Consider the following 18,502-nt stretch of genomic DNA (forward strand, 5'->3'; position numbering starts at 1 on the left):
TACCAAGGAAAAAATGTTCTGGTGCCACTGAGATGCAGCCGTCTGTTGGAGTGCTAAAACACATGGGTCTGGGATAGCACTACAACTACTTCGGAGCAATGACTACTAAGGAAATCATAGATTATGTTTGTCTACTCGGTGTTCTGCCCCAGTTGTTTCAGACAACTTCACGATCCCTGCATTATCTCTTCGTGAGCGGTGTGAAGACAGCAGCTTCCTCCCTCCAGACACTGCACTGGCATTATCTACATCATGGTGCTTTAAGTGGCAATATGGGTATCACAACTGTCAACATTTAAAAGTTAAAAGTAAAAAGTTATAGCTTGGAGTTCTCTGCATAGCATTCTTCTAATCCAATGTGGCTAAAAACCTTGAACAGCCTTAAAAACAACAACAAAACCCACTAACGACTATTTAAATCAAGGCATGCAAACAGACATTCTCAAGTGCCTTTACAACACAACATCAGAGATCCCACAACTAGTTATTTAAAAATAGGCCCAGCTTAAGTAAGGGACTTAAAACATACCAAGACATCTCACTGATCTGCACATGTGACTACTGTTACAGGATTCAATATCATATGAAAGTAGAATAAGAAGCCTACAATGCAACATCCCTTCTCTCAATAGAACCCAATTCATCTGAGTTCCTCACTGAACACTGCCTGATATTTAACTTAGGTATAAATGCATACGCTTTTATATACATATAAAAACCTCATTCCAACAACATGGCAACAATCCACATCTCAGTTAAGTGCAGGCACAAATACACACATAGCTGGGGCTGACAATGCTCCAAAATACCCCAAAGCTGTTGGGCTATGGAAGGGGTGATGCAGTTTTCAGATCTGCCTGGGCCACGCTTCTGCCATTTTCTACTTCCTACTGCAAATCCAAGTCTTCCCAGACCAGCAATAACACATCTCGCTGAATCTTACTGAAGGTATGTTATGTTACAGACACAGAATCACTTGGCTGCTTCTTAACTTATAGATATTGCAAAAACATGGCCACAACCAGTATCATACGTGCAATATTCAGCCAAAAAACACATCAGCAATGACATTAAATCTCAAAGCAATGCTACACTGCACAGCAGCCCTGACTCTGGCTGCTCAGACATGAACACTTCAACTGATACAGAGCATGCTCTAGAAAACTGAAACCACTACTGAGAAATGTTTTCAAAGAAGTGCACCCTTACCCAGGAGAGTCACTTATTTCAATACACCCTGGAGAGATGACTGTCTTACAGAACGCTAAGCCACACGTGCACGCACACACAGAAAACTCCATAGTCCAATGGAACAGGAAAGGCTCCAAAGCTTCAACAGACATAAAACTATCTCACACTGTAAGGATACTTGAAAGGTAACAAATTGGAAAGGAGAATACTAAACCTATATGGCTAAGCTGAAATGCTGGAGATACCTTGTGAATACCCATCCGAATGCAGAAAAGATTCACATACTTTCTCACACTTTTAAAGCCAAACTTCCATATACTAATGCCATGAGAACCTGAGTAACGTTTTCACGGCTGCATTACAATGTAGTTCACATCCAAACCTCAGAAGCATGTCATTATCCCATTGTTTCTACCTTGCACATGGTTCTCTGGTTATTGATTTATGAGCCAACATGCAATCTTTGAGGCTTTTCTGCCAACTGTTAATAATACATTAGAGTTGTGATAAATGCTGTAACAACATAATTTATGTTAAGCTTTCACAAACATTGCAAGAAAGCTTGTGATTATTGACAGCACCACCATTTAGATTTGCTCATTACTCTCATCTGCAAAATCTTAAGCCCAGCAACGCATTCAGTTTAAGGCAATTCATTACAAAGACAGTCTCAAAACATTCACCACTGTTTACCTAATATATTAACACCTCAGACATCAGGTGTATTATCATATTCCAATTTACACCTGTGCAGCTGTCTGCTATTTCTTCAGAATACATCCCATGTTTTCAGGGGGTTCAGAACCAGGCATAGAGATTCACTGCAACATGAACACGTCATGCAAGTTTGCTACCACAACAATTCCTAAATTAGAGAAAAAAGACAGGTTCATGATTATATACGTGCAATATGATGACTACCAATTTAAGGTACTTTCAGCACTCGTAACAGCTTTTGTCAACCATATAACTAGGCTTCCACGTGATTTTTTTAAATCAATACATTATAGGTGTCTTAAAAGGCAAGCGTTCACACACACACAAAGAAGTGTCCAAAGTATCAAAAAAATCAGCATGAGATTGAGCTAGTGCATGAACACAGCAACATAACCAACAGGAAAGGTTACTTCTATAAAATCACCAAACTGGAAACCAAGGAACATTTACGCAATAGACACTAATGACTTTGCTAGAGAACCCACTAGACAGTATTGATCACAATTCCACTTTTAAATTCCTAAATACATATTCAAAACTAAGTAGCAATGTCAAAATGTTTACTCACTAGAACATAATGGACCCTCTGGAGCTATTACTGAGGAGCAAAACCATAATTGTCCTTTTTAGTATATCTTTTTATGCATAGATTTGCAAAGTAATTTGCAAAACCGGCTAGGTATCAGCACTACCATTTGGGAATATCAGCACATGGGAAAATTAACCATAGATGGGTTAGGTGTTTTTTTTTCTTTACCTCAGCAACAATCATTCCAAATTCACACAATATTTTCTTACCAAAGAGGGTTTTGTAGGTTTCTTTTGTTTTGTTGGTTGTTTGTTGTTTTTTCCTCCTCATCCACAGGTGTGAGAGGAAAAAAATAGCAAAAAATAGCACTGAATTGGGGTGAGGACTAAGCAAGACTGAGAAAGGTTAAAATAATCTGTTTGCTTCTTTCTTATAAAAAAATTATTCTAAAGGACCTATGAAAAGAAAAGAGCAAGGAAATGACACAGCATGACATTTAGTAAGAAACAAGTTGCAGTGTTCCTGAAAAATTAGATAGAGAAAAATATCTTCGCTATAAATTCTCATCTGCAATTGTAAACAAGTAAAGTCAGTACATAATACTGCAATTCTCAAAGAGGCTTGAAACTTGAAATCAGAAGTCCCCTATGTCAAGGAAAAAAAAGGCGCATAGATCTACAACACTCATTATAGGCATTAGCAACTGTTACACAGCTGTCTTCATCCCTGTTTCCCACTTGCATGACCTCTAAAATAAAAGCACCACCCAGACTGGAACTGTCTAAAATTTAAGTAAATTAAACCCATCCCACAGGCTTTCAATGAGGTACAGTATTTTGGACTCCCGCTTGGAGTCCAAAATAACCAACTCCATTGCTAAACCAAGGGAAATAAGTAGCTTTATCATTCCCAATAGGTTATTCTATTGCATGCAGATATGATAAAGTGAAAGAATAAACCACATATTTTCCCTGCACTGAAAATGTACTGCTGTGCTACTTAAGATTTACAGCACCCAGAAGTCGGGAGGCCTCCTTGGCAATTTTATAGCCCAGATTCCTCATATACAAGTAGTATAATTTATGTACATTTGAACTAGAATGAGAGTCTGTCATTAAACTATAAGCATTTGTGTATGCAGACATGCACGTGCCTCTGACAGCAATTAATGAATAGCAGCAAATCAGTCTTCATTTCATGACAGCAACTTCTGAAAGTAACTGCTCAGCATTCAGATGAGCTTCCAGAACAGAGTTACTTTTCTTCCGTGTCAAGCCATAAGAAGCCGAATCAGGTTCCAGTAACAAAAATAGGAGTGCAGCTTCAACAGTGCTGTTCTGGGCACATCGTTCATGCACCACATCTCCTGAGTGTAGCAGAGGTTTCAGTAGGATATTTAAAAACATCAAATTGGCGGCTATGCCTATTATTTAAGATGCCTAACTTTTATGAGACAAGACTATTTTCAGTTGTTTATTATACTAGCAAACTACATTTCCAAACTCCAAAACTGATTTTTTTTTTTTTGTGTCTAATATTGCTTCAGAGGGGTCCCCTCTTCATTTCTAAAATGAACTATGGAAAAAATACAGGGTACACTCCCATCTGTTCTCACAGCCAATTACTTCATTTTTACTTCATATGACTATAAATTGCATTCTTTCAAGTAGGGATTTGAGATTTGACAGATCTTTGTCACAGAAGCTATCCTTTATGGTACCCAACAGTAGAAACTTCTGAAAGTGACTACTCAACAAATTCCTCAAATGTAAGTCCACTAGGAAGTGCTGTATCATTTAGTTTGATATATTTCACATCCCTGTCCTTCAATCACTCAGTAGTCTCTGTACTGAATCCAGTAAATTCCGACATTTTTATGATGAGATACAGTAGGTGCTCAGTGTACTTTTTTTTTTTTTTTTTTAGCAGCCAGTCATCCTGCAGTAATTATTTGAATTTGTCCAACTTCACTTCCAGGTTTCACCCTTATTGTGACCTTCTTAAAGTACCTGATAAAATCACCCTGTGGAAACACTTGGATATTCAAGGAGTCACCACTCATCTTTTTGATAAGCTTATACTTGTCACATCTCCTGGTAAAGGTGTTTAATCATATTCGTAGCTTCCTTCCATATGTAACCTTTGCCAATTTTGAAACTTGTTTAAACCAAGCAACCAGAAAGAGATGCAGTTTTCTAACGCTGACCTAGACATAAAGATCACCCACGTTAGGTATTTAATTGATTCAGTCAAACCACAGCATTTCAACAGCAATTTCCTTTTGTTCACTGCAAGCCTAAACCATTTCAGTAACAAACCATTAATTTATCTCTCCCCATGTTTCTCAACACGGTTTTGCATTTGAACATTGAGTGGACCTAGTTTCATCAGCAAATCAACTAGCCCTCTGAGATCACCAGATATTCATCATTACATCCATATGCACTTCATCTGCATATTTAAAAAAAACACAACGACAACACATGAAGCTGAGTACCAATCCCCACTAAATCCTCTAGTATAGTTTGATCAGCTCTGGAAATTTAAAGAGCAAACTGGTAGCTACATTTGCTTTCAGCAGAACTCTTGTCCCTCTCTTCAAAGATGCAGAGTTGATCAAAATATTTCTAGAAACTGTTTTCACAAAATGCCAGAGGCCCCCATGAAATTAGGGCACTTGAAGGAACACGGGGCAAGATGCAGTCTCAAACTCAAAGCCCTTTGCTAAAAATAGTTTCTGCAAGTCATACAGCAGAATAAGATATGAGGGTGTGACAAAGGGATGTCACAGCCTTGAGTTTACTTTCACCTACATAAAACTTGCATGCCCTTTCGCCATCCAAGGGAATGCAGCCACATAGCACTCGCCAGAGAAACCTGCATCATTTGGTTTGCATACACAGAGAAATCTATCGCACGCTCCTTAACAGCGCTTTGAAAGCAAATACTGCTTTAAAATTAGACCACGTGCACAACTATCGGTATATTAAAAATAAGTCACTGCATCATGTTGAAAACCTTTCAAACAGAATATACAATCTGTCAAGCTGTATTATTGTTTCAATTCAATAGCTGGTCCATACAGTACAGCAATATCTTAAAAGACAACCATAAAACACTTAGTTAACAACAGGTAAATGTCTTAAGCCTTGTACAGTCCCCTACTTCTTCACAATTCCATGCTATTTTCAGCCAAGTACAGAAGCAGTGTTCAGCATATCAGAAAGAAAGGCTAAGAAAGTAGTTCTACTCTTAGTACTTGTTCCTTACAGGGGTTGAGTTGCCTCAACTTCTATTAAACCTAAAGGCAAATGAGGGCACTTGGCATGCAAGACTTCCATTACGTGTCAGGGTCAGATCCTATTTTAATAGGCTCTTTATTCTAGGTAAATAATTGCTCTTTACATCAAAGCAAAGTACTCGTGCATAAAGGAGGAGAAAATAATCCAACACTTCAGAGCAAATTCAGTTACAAAACACTAAAAACTGTATTGGACTCTCAAACTGCATCTTGAACACTAGCACAATACCTCATTGAAGCTGTGAAATTTTTGCTTTCATTATTCCAGTAGATCTGATGGAGAAATTCTGGATTTAAAGCTGTGTGTGTTACGAGCAAAACCTGGCTACAGACTATTTATGATTCAGCCAAAGAATGTTGATATCATGAAGAATACCTAGTGTTATAGAAGGCAAACAATGGAATTTTTTCATCTCCACTATTCTAATAATAGGAATTTTTGTCTCTAAAAGCATAATGCCAATAGCTATCATGAAAAAGGATTACTCAAGTTCATACAGATTAAACTAACACATCAAGAAAAGCAGTAGGAAAATGAATTACCTTATTTTTCATTAGAAAGAGCAGATTTCCTTTCAGTCGGCACCATCTCTCTCTCGGTTCTGTATGCAAAGAAGTAAGAGATTAATAAAAACAACCTTTTGTCTTCACACATTAAATGCTTCTTAAAGAAAATGCATTAGTAATAAAGGTCAGAAAAGAAAATCATTAACAACCAAAAAAAGCCAGCTTCACTCAGCAACTGCCTATGTACAACATGCTGTTAAATGCCAGATAACTTCCCAGAAGGTTTCTTCTACTCTGCAGCTGAAAGAATTGGTGACTGCAGCAGACACTCCACTGTGTTTTCTCTGCTTCTCTGCTTTTTCCTCACACGGGAGCAGAAAGAGCCACTTTAGCACGGTACAGCTTTTGCTTCCATCGTTGGAAGAGATGGAGTATAATCCTTTTTAAGGCACAAAAAAAATTTACTGTTTACTTAGATTAAGACATGCTCATCTGGATTTACAGTTTTTGGAAAGTAGCAAGTAAGCAAATGCGACCTAAATATTTACAGTCACTTCACTATTACTATTTTACTGCACTTTTTAAAAAGTGCTTACCCAATGAAAACAGCCACATGTTTGTGCTTATACACAAATAGATGCATGTAATCAAACTTTTAAGAAAAAGGAATGTTTCAGAACCTTGGGGTGGGTGAAAAAAAGCTATTCCTACTAGCCATTTTTTTTAATTACATCTTCTCTTGTTTTGAAGAAAAAAAGCACTTTCTTATCCAGCTGTAAGTATAGACAGCTAGATACAGCTATTATAAACATCTCACATGCAAATATAGTATCTTTCAACAAACCCTGCATCATTTTAGCATTTCCTAGAAAATAAAGAATATTTAGCATAAGGGTTGTTGTTTTTTTTTTGTTGTGGCTGTGACATTTTTGGTAGTTAGCTGGTGGGTGTCATAGGGTGGTTTGTGTGGGTATTTTTTTTTTTTTTTTTTTTTTTTTTGAGAAAGAGGACATGTGAAACCCCATGTCTCCAGACAGCAGCCAGCCATTAACTGATGGGAAGCCGGAAAAACAGCAGTACCCCAAGGACATGGTTGTTCCACTGCTGCCTCCAAGGAACTCTTACACTTCCCTCTATGCTGGCCACCACGAGAGGCTTATTACTGACCAGGGAGGTGTCTTGTTACAATAAATAAATAAAATTGTTGTTTCCTCTTGGTAATTTTAATTAAGATGTTTCAACAGGGAACACTTGAAAGTCAGAACAGCTTTCTCCCACAAGTGGAAAACTTAGTCCCAGGGACTGGGACTTAAAGTGTCTGATTTCAGCTGTATGTCAGGTTTGGTGGTTTTGTTTGTTTTTGTGTTGTTCTTAGGTAGGGGATGAGATTATTAATAATAATTATTTTAGAAAGAATCGTGTTCATGGATCTTTCCAAACCTACTGAAGTACAAAACCAAAAGTAATATACATCAATGCTCATCCACCAACTGAAATCTAAACCAAGTTATCACAGCTGCATCTGATGTTTTACAGTAGAAGTATGGGACTCTGCTTAGACTACATGCCACCCTCCAGAACCCTGCAAGCATCAGCAGAAGAAAGGTATCTTATCACAGACACACTGCAGCTGTTTCTAGTATAAGGTATATTTAAATAAGAATTGTGAAAGTCACTACCTTGTAACAGCGTGAAAAATAGGCCGAAAGGTAAGTCATATTTAGTAATGACAAGGCTCGCAATGGATAGTACATAGAGTGACTTAAACCCTTCTCTCAAGAGGTCCTTATCCGAATGCTGGCAGCCAGAAGGATTTACTGGGCAGTAGGATCATTCTATGCATGCCTAGTTTCTTAAAGATCTTCCTAAAAATCAACTGCCACTGACGACACTAGCAACAGGAGGTCAGGCTACAAGAATGCTTGGTCTGTGGTCAATCAAAGGGTTTTTAGCAGCAATGCTAGCACTCAGTGTATGACTAAGTGCATAAAAACCCAGCACATCATCAAAAAAATCAGATATTCATTGGACAGGGTCTGATAATGCTGCCTGCAATGAGAACACAGGGACAGAACCCCACTGAGAAACCCCAAAGCAGCCAGATGAGAATGCTCACCAGTACTCTGTCCAGAAAGCTTGCTGCATCCTCCATAGGAGACTGGTTATCAACTTACCTCATCATTACAAAATGTATAGAATACTCTGAAAGCATAGCACAACATTTTTTGGCCCCTTATCATAACCAAGTCTGTGCCTTTTTTTTTCCCCCCAATAAAATCAAAGTAAATGCATCTCAGTGAAGATCAGCTGGGACAAGTGAAAATAAAACATTTGCTGTTGCTGAAATTATTGTATTAGAAATGATTTTACAGCTAAATAGGAACTATTTCCTAACAACTACCAAGGGAACAGACATTTGTTCAAGCTTACTGGAAATTGAAAGACATTTAAAACATGATCATAAAAGCCAGAAGAAACCTGCAAAGGAGGTGGAAAGTGAGCAATAAAAAAAAAAATCTTATGACAAAAGAAAGTGCAGTTTTTGCAGGGTTGGACCTGAAGAACTGCATAACACTACATACAGCAACTAACAACTGGTGACTTGAAACCACTAGTTAAAAAATTCTTTTCAATCAAGAAAAAATAGTTTTAAGGCCCAGATACTGTTTGTCAGGTATATAACAAAGGATACTCGAAAACTTGAGCAAACTAAAGAGCTGTTTTTAAATTATTTATTTAGAATGGTATTTAGCATCACTCAAGCATCAGTAATGAAGAAAACTGAAGACATTGAGACTTATGTGATTAGTGAAACTGTAAGCTGACAGCTGCAGCAAACATGCACATCAACCACAGGTAGTTTTCAACTCGAGTTATTTTTACCTATTAATTTTTCATCCCCGACCACTCTGCAGATCTTCAGTTTTCCTTCCTTGTCAAAACAACCTGGTGGTCGCTTGGCCAGCAAAGCCAGATCTTTTGCATTGAATCTCATTGAGTTGGCAGGGAAGAAGATGAAGACAAGCAAATGATGGAGGACAATAACGGTGCTAGTTAGTTTGTTGAAGAAGAGCAAAATCTAAGCAGCAGATATGAAGGTCAACTGAAATATTAAAAAAAAAAAAAAAAAAAAAAAAAAAAGGTTGCTATTTATTGTGATTTCCTTTGTGTTATGCACTCCAAACACTGATTTATTTCATAGTATGGAATCAGTACAACAAATAAGGAAAAAGCCCTCCGTCAAAAAATAACCCATCCTTTCCCCATACACACATTTGTTTGTTTGTTTTGTTTAAAAAAAAAAGTAAAATTGAGTTTAGCTTTCCAGTGTCCCTATACTGGAACTGAAACTGTAATTTGATGCATTATTTCCACAGTTGAACACCACCACTAATATATTCTGGCTATAGGCACATAACAACTAGAAAGTTCAAATACGTCTTCATGTGGCATTGTAAAGGGGAAAACTGCCTTGCTCTTCTGTCTCCTTCACAGGAACAGTAACTCTAAAAGAATACCAAGTGTGAACAATTGGAACTTCATCACTTACTCAAGTATTCATGTTGTGTTATACTGTGACTTAATTGTACACTAAGTGCTTCCGTTTTGATCATGATATATATTCATCGTTTTCAACTACTGTAGAACATTTTCCTCTGTTCTCAAGAAAAGAGTTGCGCCAAAGTAACCAAAACAATTTTTATCGGAAATACATCTGTTGAACTTAGCAGAAAAAGTTACACGATACCGATCTGAGATCATCAACTCCCTCATAGCCCTCTGTTCATCTGAAATTAGTTTTAGATTAGGTTCAGTAGCTGTAATTTTCACCGGTGGTAGTTGTATGGAGAACAAATATTTTTGTCTAAATTGCAGCTACTACAGCACCATTTCACACTGCTGCAAGGAGAAGAAAATAAAGCCAGAAAAGTAGTTTTAGACATCTTTTTTTTTTTTTTTTTTTTTTTTTTTTTTATCTCCAAGACATCCTATGCTCTCAATATCCAACCCTTTTGTAAGGGCCTTTCTCAAAAAAAACTTCTTGGAAAAACCCATATACAATCAAGTAACAAGCTTCTCAGGCAGCTTTTAATACTCTCGTGCATTTTAAAAGCCTCAACTTCACCACATATGGATCTGGGAGGCTAGTTCCCATCCCTCAGATGGAAGCCTTTGTTCCTTATATTCTTTCTTGGGTCTAGTTACCCTCAGAATCGATGACTTCTGACATTATTTTTCCCTCAACAAGCCACAGCCAATTCCAGCATCACTACATGACTGAAAGCAAGCCAAGCCTTACTTTGTACATTATGAAACAGGCCATAAATATGATGTTCAGAAAACAAATCTCCAGATACTTTTTTTCCTCCTAGAAAGGTTCCACAATTCCATGGCGAACTCCTATAAAGCTATTTCAAATTTGCCTTTCATTACCAAACACCGTTGCAAGCAGGAAACAAAAATACATGCAAGCAGTCCCATCACATATATATTCATCAGAAAATTGCAGCATCCACTCCTCCAGCAATTCTTCTTCCTTACTTTTCTTTCTTGTTTTACCTTTACTGTCAACAGCTGTACTTGTTTTCCAAGCCCATATTCACGCCTTTCACTCCATTTCATAATACTGTTGAGATTATCACCTCATAACCTTATGGTCATCACAGAGCCTGACCTACTGCTTACAGCATATAAGCACGCCGCTGTCACCAAAATGAACTACCGACACCAAATGAGGCTCCATGCAGGTGCAGCTGCTCACAAGTTTTCTAAATTGATGGACTACAAGTGTGGAAAGATGACTCATACAGGAATCACAAAAAGGATATTTATCAAGACTGTATTCTAATGCTATAATCATATTTAAATTTAAAAGCTCATCCATCGGAGATGGAAAAAGAGTTGAGAAAAGACACTGACTTGGCCAGCACTATAAACAAAACCCAGTCCTAATACCCTTTGCAACGGGCTGACCAGGACATATAATATGCAGGAACTTTGGGACTGGGATGTACACAGTCCCAGTAGGATCTCTGTGCTGAGTGGAGTTGATTGTCAGTTTTGTTTTACCAACATGGATTTTATTTTAAACACCAGTGCACACTGTGCTTACAATGGACCTGTTAGATTAAAAAAAGCACTCAGCAAGGTGCATAATATTTGTCGTCTCCCAATGTGTACTTCTTGGCCAATCCCCCTCCCAAGCAGATACCTCGCACACCATTCTGATAGCTCACTGGCAGCCACTACCTTTCAGAAACAAGTTTTCAGCAATTCAGCCACAACCTACTTAGCTATTTTTGAACCAATTCCTTCTAATGCATCGTACGTAGACATTATAAATCCACCCTAAACAGCATCTTCCGCTATATACAGTTAGACTGCTTCCATCTTTCTGAAAAGCATAGAGAAAGCCAGACCCTAGGACTCTAGTCCCAGATGAAAAGGTCACTGAAAACCATCAATAACTGAATAAAACCTGCAGTATGAACGCAATGAAGGTTACTGGCTAAACCTTAATTATGCTTAAATGCAGTAATTACTGTAAAGCACAGGCATCTGTACTCCATATAGAACCGCAAAGCACAGAAGACCATGGGAAGAGACAAGTCACAAACTACTATTCAAAGAAGCTTTTTCCTTCCATCGAAGAGAAAACAGAACTAAATAAACAGAACAATATTTTGGCTTTCCAGAAAGGATATTAGAAAGAAGAAAGAAATTCCACAAGGAGATGTGCAGATTGATTTTGGTATTTTACCCCCGGGGGGGATGGTATCTCTCTGCACTCATCTATCGGTGAAGTGGTAACCCTCTAGAAATTTCTTACATTTCTGTATCGCTTACCCTGAGTAAGAGCTAAAACACTTAAATCATGTGGGACAGGAAGACTGGTACACAGGAGTTAAAGCCCTGAAGACAGTGTGCTTCAGTACATCTGACACACAAATGCCAGCCTTGAAACACAAGGCAGCTGGGCCAGCAACCAAGGGGCCTGTTCCTTGGAAGCTCACCACACAAGCAAAACCCATCTGACAACATCTGCATATTATTCAGGCCTAAAAGACACAATAGACTGTGGGACTCCAACATGGGTTTAACTGAGTAACCTGATGACCAAAGACAATCACAGCTAGTGTTGTGACAGCAATAAAATAAAGGTAAAAACTCTGATATAAGCGTGTCTTCAGCTTCAGCATTGGCTCTCCTTGGAAAAAAAAACTTGTTAAGAACTCGTTAACTTGATAATCAACTTCCCTTCTGGCTCCATTTCAGAACAAAGCTGTCAGACGGAAAAACTACTTAGTCATGCAGTGCCTTTCACTGTTTCTTCTGGCTTATCTCTTTCCTAGCATGAACTCAGAGAAGATATCTTCAGTTGTTTAACACCAATGGTTTGCGAGACAGGCATAATTTAATACTTGTGTTTAAGAGAGACAGCGACACTGAATCCGAAGTCCACCTCAACACCTCTACCAACACAATAACCACAGCCATAATTTAGAGGGAAATCAGACCAGTCAAGTACTTAGCATCCAGAAGAGAAAAAGCATAGCAGAAACCATTTTGGGAAGCAAGAATTGCAGACCAGCTTCTAAGATTGATTTTTACTAGCTTAGGACAACCACCAAGCTGCAGCTGTTCAAAGCAGTAACTAAAGGAGTCCCCCAGTGCCATTAGGAAATAGGAAAGCCACCTTTGTGCCAGTACTTGCTATCCTGAAACACCACTTGCAACACTACTTTTTAAGTTCCAAGTTTCATTATGCATCTTAGGTGCCGATCAGCATTAAAGAGATAAGCGCATAATAGGGCGCAGCTTTCCTCAGTACTGCATTTAGTGCCACACAAAAAAAAAAAAATATCAGATATTCATTGATAAAAGTGATAGAACGCAAGCTTTCTAATGATGCAATCTCCTTAATATCTAGAACAAAGTCAATACAAATGGCTGCCTGATTTCACTGGTTTAGCAACTTCAAAAAGAAAAATGCACGAACTTAATTCATACAACTCCCCAGAGACCCTGCCAAATATATTTTACATTTTCCTTCTCTTCCTTTGAAAAGGTACAATATTTTTAGTTCACATCATTTTGTATTAAGAACTTCTTTAATCTCTGGAACACACACAGTGCTGGAAACAGCCTTCAAAAAGAAAGCTGCAAAATTAGCCCAGGATTTTGTCTTCAATACTGATACAAACTTTCAGCAGAGAGTTATTGCCAATTTCACATACCGTCTCTGTATTTCACCCTTCATGTGATTTTTAGGCCATAAAACATGGATAAGAAATGTTGTGTCCCCAACCTTGGTCAAAATCTCCAATCTGTGACTGATCCCTGCACGGTGTAATGCAAAACTAGATTTTTCTATCATAATGAGGAAATAAGAGAGCAGTTAAGCAAAAAACATACGACAAGAATTTTAAACATGCAGATATGTATACATCTAAATGTAAAAATTTCAAAATCTAAACATGTATTTAAGTTTTATCTTGGAAATCAGTAACAGGTGATGAGCTGCTTAGGAAAGAAAACTGCCTGGGCTTATGTAAATTCAGAGTCTATATTCCAGAGGAAGTTTCAAGGGATCTGCAGATGGTAACCTTATAGAACAGGATAAAACAGTACAGGAACATATGTCTTACAACAGAACCTTCCTTCCAGTATTTTTTCTATTGGGGCAAAATAGGTAAGATCTACATACCAGGTATTACTAAATCCCAGGTTATCTACAGAAATGATCTCTCAGTAATAGGAAGTTCTCTCTTTCTAATGTAAAAGATGCCTATTATCTGGCTGACTTTGCCGATGGAAATTTTCTGTTTAATTCTCCCCAGCCAGCTCCAGCCTTGTGCCAGGAGATCCGTGCCCCTGCGATGGCCTGGCCCAGCACCACACAAGCCAACCAACATCTTTGTGTCAGTGTCACTGCTGCCTCCTAGTCCCTTTAAAAGTCTTAATACTAACAAGACTTTAAAAGGGAAGTATCCAAAAAAGCTTTGGTAGGTGAGCCATTGTATCTGGAGGGAGATAATGAATAATAAAATGCTGGCGTAACTTGAAGGTATTCCCTTCAGCTGATGAGAAAGGAGAAAAAAGGCTTTTTGTTTCCTTCAGCTCACAGTCCCCTGTCAAGCAAATGCCTAAATAATTTATTTGGCTCACCAGATGTGACCTTTCATGAAAAAAAGCACTCTGCTTCCCCTAAAATGGATAATACAAATAAACACCTACCACAGAGACAGGCATCACTTGGCACACCCTCCGAATGGTACGCTTCTAGCTGCTGATACTGATCTGACTCAACAGCAGCTCTGGGCAACAGAGGCCATTTTTTGGCTCTGGGACTTGTCCCATGTGGTTCATGGCCTGCCAGGCTCTACCCTGTGAGGTGCAGGGTTGAAGAAGAAAAAGACTGCTGCTTTCAGCAGCACTGCCAGCTCACAGCCGCGTCCAGTGTGGAAACTACAGCTTCCCTCATGCTAGAGCAGCCACTGAGGTGACTCAGGTGCAGGCTCCTGGGGAAAAGGAGCCCAGGCCACCTCGCCATGGCAGCGCTGCTGCTCGCGAACCCCACAGCCAGCTCAAGGAACTTCATTTGGGGACAGCCAACCCCCTTGAGCTATGCCCTCATCAGACTGGCTACCTGGCTGCAGAAGTGCACTGAGGACAAGAATTTCAAGTCCTCTTATGGTCCTCCTCCTCCTCCACTGAGGTGCTGATGGCCTGCTCAGCCCTGCAGCCTTCTTCCCACTGCTGCAAAGCGCAGCCCAACTGCCCTGGCTACGCCTTTCCTTGGGCTAAGAAAGCTGCATTATTGACAGCACTTGAAAACAAATACCGCAAGGTTAAGCCAGTCTTCCAAAACTCTTTTCTGAAGTGACTGCATCAATTACTGTTTCAAAGACATCGTCTGCACTCAAATAAAATGGCCAATACAAGTTTGGGCAGTACTACAACTATGTGGTTTCAGAACAGACTCCAGCTAAATGTTAGCATTTCATTCACTATTTGTTTACAAATTGACACACTGGATTCCATTCTGTAGTCTCCAGGAATACATGCACACAAACCTTCTGTAACCTGCCACTTCAAACAAAATGAAACAGGAAAAAAAAAGGAATAACTAGCGTATATATAGCTCTGTTCAGTAGAAGTTCCTATACACACTAAAACAGGCAAGACAGCCTGGAGGAGGCAGGGTGTTTGGACCAGTTACCCCCTAAAGGAACGGGCTGGAAAGGAAGACACAGCAACTGTTTTCAGAGAGAGCACAATATGTTAAGTATGGCAGTGCTCCACTCCTCAAGAAGCGGTATTCCAGAGCAATTACCTGGAACTTCTGCCTACAGCAGACTTGTCTCCTGCCTTTTACAGGGTCTATACATGTACAGGTGTTAAATGTAGAGACAACTCCAAAATACAACACTGCTACTACATCAGTTTTACTGTCCATCTTTACTATACCAGAAATTACCGTACTAAGACTGCATATATACTCTTAAAATAGAGGATTTTTATTGTTTCTTTGTCTTGAAACACTTGCAGACCCAGACAACTTCGAGTTCCTCAACCTCTGTTGCTTTGCTTCATATCCTAGGACTAAACAACTTTTACAGTTTTGGTATCTGATAGGAAAAAAAAAAAAAAAAAAAAAAAAAAAAGCTAGCTCTAGCTATCACACTGCTGAGAAATCATAGTGATGAGGAAGTTGCTTTCTACTCCCCCCGCGCACACACCAAATTTGAGATATCAGAGGGTTATCCGAGCTATAAGTAGATTTCTTACCACGTATTTGAGACATTTAGGCATTCATTTGAGCTCTAAAAAGATCTTAGCCATAGGCAGACTGAGTCAAGTCACCTACATAAATTAAAATACAACATTATACCTCTATTTTTATATATGGTATTAAGTACTTGGCACAGAATTCCTTCAGTAAGCTTCATACAGCTCTAGAGTTTACAACTATATTTGTTTTGGCATTAACAGGAAAGAGTCCTTTCCTCTTTTCTTAGCAGTATCAAGTTCTGCTTTGGCTCTATTTTCCCCACATGGCCTTCAAGAAAGAAACTGAAGCATCTTTCCTTACAGAAACTGTCTGAAGACCCAGCAGAGACTCTAATGTTACTACCCCACAGTTATGGACAGACCATGAGCTCCTCTGCTCCTGCATTTTCCAAGGCAAAGAGATTGCTGGGTTTCTCCAAATTACCTCTAACTTGGCAGAAGGAAAGCATGGAAAACAAGGGAATTTGATGAAGATGCTCAAATTGAATAATTAAGACTCAAATAACATATAAAGAAAAAAATCTTTGTGAAGTACATGCTCTATTTAAATATATTGCTTCTGAAAGTTCATAAGTACTTGATTACCTACATTTCTAGTTATTATTAATATACTATATGTATACATATATATAAAACATGCACACACACACACTATCTCAATTGAGAATGCAATTGCTAAATGAATTTATCCAGGAAATGGTGACTTGGTGCTGTTATATTAAGGAAGAGCAATAAATCACTTTAACTGTGTCTCAATAATAATGGTTCAATTTTTACATTCCCTGAAAGTCTCAGTTCAGCAGAAACTATTGTGTGTATCATCTAGGGAAGAGAATATTCAGGCTGAGATGCAAAACAAGGCAGTTACCAGGGGAAGGGTTAGAAATGCAGAAGAAGATGAAAATCACTACAGAAGTTACTGCTTTATACCCATCTGGCAATTGCAGCAATAACAAGATGCTTATTGATCTTTTGTGTTAAGATCAACATTCTCAATTAGTAAATAGCAATGAAAATAATTTATTTAAAAAAAAAATAATTAATGGAATATCTCACTGCGAACTTAAACTTACTGTTGAATATCCATCACTACGCTACCTGTTTTCACTAACATACAATTTTTCCCTAGCTGAAAGCATGAAGGAAACAAATCACATAAAATTTTTTCATATCATAAGCCATTAACTCGGCAATAGAGTCACATTTTTAACTGTTTTTTTTGTTTGTTTGTTTGTTTTGCATACATCCACCTACTCTTTAACATACACCATCCTACTCTCTTAAGCTAGAAAGCTAGAAGGAGTCACAGGCAAACATTTCACAAACATTTTTAAACAGCCTTAGTCTAAGAAGTTGGAACTGACAGCCTAGCTAAATAAATAAGATAGATTTTTTTCATATTAAAAACCTCACATGAATATAAGAAGTTCACAGCAGTAACAAAGAAGAAAAAAGATTTCGGCAGTTATAAGATAGGAAATTCATGTTGCTTAGGTACAGAATTATTTGGGTAAATAGCCCACAACTTCAGTGCTGTGACGCAAGAATGCTTGTTGTAGAATGGGTATGTCTGAATTAAATCATTTTGTATTAAAAATAAAACATAATGATTTTCACTAGAGGCAGTCCACTTTGCTAGGGCTGAATGTTTCCATGATGAAAACGGCAGATGCATAGTACTATAACCCAAGCCTCTTGACACAGCAACTGATTTTGCCTCAGGATGCGAACGGTTGTTAACAGCCTCTTTTCCATCTCTACTGAAACCACACCTCATTGACCAGCCTGGAAAAGCTGCTCAACATCTAACTGAAGGATTTTCACTTACATTTTAATCAGACCTACATACTCTGAAGGATTCCCAGCTTCAGCCTCTGGCCAAGAATAAATAGAGAAACCAGCCTGAAGTGCAAAAACAGAACTTAAGGGGAAACCAGCAAACCCAAAGTACAAAAAAAAAATCTGAATCTGAAAAGGTTAAAGAAAATTCCTGTCCCTCAGAACTCCAGCTTTCAAAGCTCCCCAGTACAGGAACTTTAAGAGCCAGGTTTCTGTGGTTATGAGCAAGCTGTTCCCTAGTCAAACCTGCATTCTTGGCTTTCTTGTTATCCTGTCAAGGAGGGAGAGCAGAACACCTCCAGCCCCTCTCACTAATCTAAGTCACTTCAAGGGTGGCAAGTGAAAGTATCAGAGTTGATATTTAGAGTTGAAACTGACTGGGCCTAGCCTGGGAAGGTTGAAGTAATTAGAGCTGGTGGGAACAGGAAGGAGAGAACATACAGGATGGAAAAAACATATGTGAAGGAACATGGAAGAAGAGCCCTGTGTGGGAGCTGCTGGCCGATCTAGAAGGTTAATAGGTAGGTAAGGAGGCAGTGCACCCGACCCTCAGGAGCCAGGCCAGACGGTTTTATGACGCATACGCTGCTTCTTCCAGCTCGATGAAGAGACCCAGGTAGGGT

At 38.7% G+C, this 18,502-nt stretch overlaps 1 protein-coding gene across 11 annotated transcripts in view; it reads right to left on the reverse strand.

The window, feature by feature from the left end:
* INPP4B (inositol polyphosphate-4-phosphatase type II B) overlaps positions 1 to 18,502 on the reverse strand; it is a 303,375-nt gene that overhangs the window by 250,765 nt on the left and 34,108 nt on the right. For 6 of the 11 annotated variants that reach the window (XM_084516577.1, XM_084516572.1, XM_084516571.1 and 3 more), the window contains exons 2-3: positions 9,129 to 9,348; positions 6,282 to 6,340 (exon numbers count right to left, since the gene is read on the reverse strand). In XM_084516577.1, the coding sequence (XP_084372703.1) occupies positions 6,282 to 6,340; positions 9,129 to 9,240 (171 nt within the window). In that variant the 5' untranslated portion in view covers positions 9,241 to 9,348. The remainder of the gene's footprint in view (positions 1 to 6,281; positions 6,341 to 9,128; positions 9,349 to 18,502) is intronic. The other 5 variants (XM_084516570.1, XM_084516567.1, XM_084516573.1 and 2 more) reach the window with 1 other exon arrangement.

The sequence above is a fragment of the Aythya ferina genome (assembly GCF_964211825.1).
Source record: "Aythya ferina genome assembly, chromosome: 4".
NCBI lineage: Eukaryota > Metazoa > Chordata > Aves > Anseriformes > Anatidae > Aythya > Aythya ferina.